Source organism: Vollenhovia emeryi, unplaced genomic scaffold (assembly GCF_000949405.1).
Source record: "Vollenhovia emeryi isolate VEMERY1.0 unplaced genomic scaffold, V.emery_V1.0 DF939138.1, whole genome shotgun sequence".
In the NCBI taxonomy this organism is placed as follows: domain Eukaryota; kingdom Metazoa; phylum Arthropoda; class Insecta; order Hymenoptera; family Formicidae; genus Vollenhovia; species Vollenhovia emeryi.
Window position 1 is genome coordinate 2,506,132 of NW_011967228.1, and position 5,820 is coordinate 2,511,951.

Consider the following 5,820-nt stretch of genomic DNA (forward strand, 5'->3'; position numbering starts at 1 on the left):
TTTTTTTTTTCCATAATATGTTTATTCATTCAATGATATTGTGCCGTGAGTTCTGAACTTGTATCAAGCTCCTCTATCATATTATGGAAAAAAAACATATCGGATCCATTTAAAAAAATTAAGATGACCTTGGTATCTCCGAAGCGCCTCCACCTGGACAAAAATATTATCGCTATTATAATAGCCCCCTTCGTACCGTGAAATTTTGGTTACACAAATCTTCTTCTGGGACTTATAGATTCGAAGATATTTAAGGTCCTAATAGTTATTGCCCCACCCTGTATATATACCATAATATATAACTATATATTATAATTATTGTCAAAGTTCTTATCTTTGTAAAATTGTTAAGACCGTAATTGCTTTTGAACGAGCTATTAAATTATAAGTAAGTTCTAATAAGGGTTAGCAAATAATTGAAAAATTTTAAGTACGACACTTTGATTACATAAATTTTATGTCACTTTAAATTAACATAATTTTTGTAAGAAACTTTGTAAGATATCAGATATTAAAGTTGCGTTAAGAGTTTTGGTAACTTTTAATTTTTCTCGGAATTATAAGAGAAAGGAGAGAAAGAGAAAGAAGAAAATTTTCAAATTCTGTTAAAAAAAATTAACTTAAGATGTAAAGATATCTACTACATCTCTATTTTACAGTCTTATTCGAATTAAAAGATTTTTATTTTTAATATAAAAAACGATGATAGAACTTGCTGAAATCAAAATTAATATTAGACAATAATATTTCTTTATTATAAAAAATATTATAAATTTTTGTATTTTAAATTTATATATACCATATTTTTTTAATTTCAAACAAAAATTTTATACTACATGATGCGTCAATAATTACTACGAAAACAATGACACCAATAAAATTATAAACTATCATCGTTCTGATGAATGCAAGAGTTCGAGGTCACGGCCTTAGAACTCACTAGGGTTCTCGTTTCCGCTCTATACAAATTTTATTCCTTATACCAACAAGAAGACGAAATATAAAACTGTCACATAAATTTTATAGCTGTACGTATACCTCTATTAGAAATACAACATGCCAAATTAATTTCTATGTATTTAGAAGTAAATGTTTCACTTCTATTATTGATTGTTTTCATGAAACCGAAAAACTGTCTATAAATAATTTTTCAAAGAAAATAAATGTAATAGCGTAATTTTTATAAAAATTAATATAATATATTTTTCTGATAAGTAATAAAAAAAGATAAAGCATTGAAAGAAATTTGAGAAAAGAGAAACAGAATTGTACATATATACAGCATTTTCAAAAGTTCACAAAGATATCATCACAAGCGCACTTTTAAATTAGCATATAATATTGCTATTGCTTTCTTTCTTATTATTTATACTATTTATAGATTATTAAAATGTAAAACAAAGCATAAGATTCTACATGAAATTGAAAATCATCGTACTTACCACTTTCACTTTAGAAGTTTTAGAGCAATTCTATTTACGAGTACTGGTATATAATTTCTTGCATTCCGGCAAGAACTAATTATAACTTTGAACTTAATTGAGGGTCGTCACAGCGCTAGTGTAATGTGAAATATTACGTGGCTGTGACGGTACATTAAATTGTTAAGCACGACAAACATTGCAATTGCTTTTTGATGTGTGATGTTGATTTTATAATTCTTATGTACAGAATCGACAAAAATTATACCACCTTTAGATTTTCTGACCATAACTTTCGTCAAAGTGCATCGAATGTTTTCAAAATTTTACAGTAGATACCTGATAACAGGCGCATCTTGTACATGAAAGGCCAGGAAATTTGACAAAATACACTGTGATTTTCGAATTTTTCATTCGTGCACTTTAAAACTAGTTGTGCTCATTAATTGTAAGGTGATATAATTTTGCCCGATATATTAATAAGAATATGAATTAACAAATACAAAACGAAAAATAAAAGAAATCTTAAGAAATATATGTAGACTTTACATGAATTACAGAAATATGCAATCAATATAAACAAAGATATAAATATAACACAATAATGAATAAAAAACCAAAATGTCGAAACTTACGAGGATATTATTCTGTACATATGATATATTACGTGGATAATGTCTCTTCTCAATGTCAGCGTTTGACTAAAGCTGTTATTATTGTAATTTTAATAGCCTTTCACACGATAAGAGTGTCTAAAGTCGGGAAATAAATCATTTTGACCTAAGTGGTCTGTTGATTGAAATGCCAGTAAACAAGAGCGGCTTAAATCGATGAAAATGGAAAGAAGCTACGTTTGTGATATCTTAAAAATTAAAAGATTTTTTGTAATAGCACATTAAGAATATCAATGTCTTTTTTATGCGGTCAATGACAGAATATTATATGTTAACTAACCTACCAATCTATATTATTAATATTTTAGAGAGAGAGAGAGAGAGAGAGAGAGAGAGAGAGAGAGAGAGACCGATTTAATTGAAATTTAGATAGATGTTTCTATAGCCTCTCAATAGTGACACATACTCGTATTATGCGTTTTCATTTTTGCGCATTTGCGGAGACTGGACGTGCGCAGTTAATATTGTATACCGATTGTCTGATTAAATTGAATTTTTAATAGATGTTTCCATTGATAGTGTCGGCAGTGTCATAAGTCATTGTCACCTTTGCGCGTCGGAGAACTAATGTGCGCAGATAACATCGTGCAACGATGTCGCATTAGATATACTTCTAATATGCTGCATATATAAATGATTCTTTTATAATTTATAAAATTTGTAATTATTCCGAAACATTAAAAAAATATGCTACAATCAATAATATGAATATGATAAATTTGATAAATATAATATTACGTACTTAATTATGATATATTTTCTGTTGTTCGCTTATTAATCAAGCGTAAGCAAATATTAATGCATACCTCATAAAAACCAGGCAAACAGATTTTTCAACTTGCAGAAACAATAATGTCGCAATATGCATTTCTTTTCTTAAATGTCGGTCGTGATTGTTGCAATGCTTCATACTCACATTCTTAACAATACGGCACGTGTCTGAGCAATGTAAGTGCTATTACATTGCAATTAACCGCAATTATCCGCGGGAAAGCTGAAACTAAAAAGAATTGTGTCAACTTAAAGAATTGTGTCAACGATTAGAGGCTTGAAAATTTTTGGAAATTAACTACGCTAATTATAACTAATAATTTCAAATGATTTCAGATAAAAAGAAAATAGGTGTTATTATTTACTTCTGTTTACTGACACAAACAAAAATAATTCTAATTAGAAATATTTTTAATAATTTTTGGCTCTATTTTTTTATACAAATTTATTTTAGAAAATATGAAGTATGCGTATGTGTGTGTACACGTGTGTATGTGTGTACGTGTGTATAATATCTTTCTTACTTATTAGATTAACTCTTGTAATTGAAAACACAAATATTAAAAGATGTATTCAATGAACGACGTATACCGAATATATCGATGCCATATTATGCCCAGAATACAACTTCATATTGTATCAGCTGGTTAAATTGGCCCAAGGCCAAAGGTCAGGAATTCGACAAATGGTGAAAGGTCAGAGTTTAAATGAATTTCAAATTTGGAATTTGGGTTCTTCTTATATTATAATTATCTATAAATATTCAATGTTCTTTTCATAATTGTAATGGTAGGTCAAGTTGCCTACTTAGAAGGGGTAGACGTACTTCATCAGTGCGATACTTGGAAGACCCCGTATTTCTTACACAAGCTTGCTGTAATTATAATACAATGACAGTAACATTATGGCGAAGAGGAAAGGTTAAATACATTGTCGCAGTCGGTTTGGAAGCTTCATAGCGACTAGTCGCCTTGAAGGAAATTGTTGAAAAGAGTAGTCAGTAAAGGTATCTGCTAACAATAAGTGGTCAAATACAACGTTAAGCTTCGTATTACTCAGTTTGCTAGAATAATCAGGAATAAGTGTTAAAAAAAAGTTAAAATTGAAAAACACTTTTTCATCGAAACTGACTTATTAATAAGAAAAAAGGATAATTAATTAATCAAAATTAATCAAACGTTCTTCTTTCTTGTTCATATCAATATCGCGATAAACTGTGTAAATAAAATAAGCTTCTCATCACCATTTTGTTGGAGTTCTACAAAAGTAACACCAAAACTAGTTCAGTATCATCATAATGACTACAATGCTAGAGAAGTTTGCAGTATGGTATAAATACCTTAACGATGATTTGGCGGGTAAATATTTTATTTTCTTACTTACATTATATTTTTCATTTATTTAGGTATGTTTGTTATATTTTCGAAATAATTTCATTATATAATAAATTATATATTAATATAATTTGTATAAAAAGCCTTATAAAATAGGTACAGCAAATAATTTGTGATGTGTGTGTAAGTGTGTGTGCGTATCTATAACTTAAAAAATATTTCAGGAAGAAGAAATCTTTCGCAAGATTAAGCTTGTTTAAACAATTAAGGTCGGTATTCATAGTCAGATCTTATATTCAAGACTGTTTTGAATTTCTCTAAAGATGTTGTATGGAATATTTCATTGGCTACGGAATATCTAAAGAAGATTTTAAGACAGCCTTTAATATAAGATCTGACTATGAATACCGGCCTAAGATTAATAATTCCTTAATGAACACTTCAATTTTGTTTATGTGATATTTTATGTGTGTTTATGCGCACGCGCGCGCATGTGATTTTTAAAATTCAGTATCTCGATAACTATTCGTCCAAGCGCAAAATAGTACAGGACTTTTCTGTTTGTCTTAGTCCCCTCTATCTTCCCATGACCGGTCTTCAATATGTTGCGGAGCACCCTGTATACTTATTTAGCAAATTTGAAAATAAAATATCTTTTTATTTAGAAACTATTAAAAAACAACAGTTTCCTCAAATATTTGACATTCTGTATCTTTAAAACATTATTTTTAAGGACTTTGGCATTATTCATATATGATTTTCTTCATAAAATGACCTCAAAAATTAAGTTTTTAAATATTGAACACTAGTTAAGAAACAATTTGTGTGATGAGCGTATTATCTTTTCTAACACATCTCGTAACAACGTTTATAACATTATAGTGACATATATTTCTATATCATTAAGTACATTTTTATTTTTATTTTTATTTTTCCTGCACATTCTACTTGCACATGCGTAATGCTATAATATAACAATAGTATAAATAAATTAATGAACATCACTGAAACTATCTGCTTCTCGTCGTAAGAAAAAGATAACTAATCAAAAATTATGAAAAAGATAATAGTAAAAAAATAATAAATCAGAATTAACACCTTTTTCGTCAGCATGTTTTCACCTTTTTAGTCCATTAGTTCTATTAGTTTAATATTTTAATGATTTTCTTAATTTTAGCAATAAAAGTGTTATACAAATATTGGTATCAATAGTAATTTTTATATACAATCGTAAAATGCATAACATTAATCGTGTAATTATACAGGGTGTGTCCTAATACCCGTATGTCCCGTAGATGGCAGATAGACCGGGGCAAACTGAATAGAAAAGTCCTATACTATTTTGCAAAATTCGCGGTAGTTATCGAGAAATTAATTTTAATGTCTGAGCGAATGAGAGCGTAGAAGGCGCCAGGCTGGACTCGGCAGGCAACGGTGGGGCATCATCTAATAGCGAGAGGTGGAGCGGCGCGCCGAAAAAAGTTGTCCAAAAAGCTCGCCGCTCGCTCCCAAGGAGCGCCAATGCACGTATAATGCGCTCTAAATGTGCATTAAAATTCGCATTAAATGCGAATTGTACATGCACATTTAAAGCGCATATTTGTCCCGCATGAAATGTAC

General features: G+C 29.4%; 1 protein-coding gene across 1 annotated transcript in view; it reads left to right on the top strand.

Annotated features, from left to right (window-relative positions):
* The first annotated feature begins 3,701 nt into the window (after window positions 1-3,701).
* Window positions 3,702-5,820, top strand: part of LOC105567410 (elongation of very long chain fatty acids protein AAEL008004-like) — a 5,912-nt gene continuing 3,793 nt past the window's right edge. Inside the window, exon 1 of the mRNA XM_012022272.1 lies at window positions 3,702-4,224. Coding sequence (XP_011877662.1) covers window positions 4,164-4,224 — 61 coding nt within the window. The 5' untranslated portion in view covers window positions 3,702-4,163. The remainder of the gene's footprint in view (window positions 4,225-5,820) is intronic.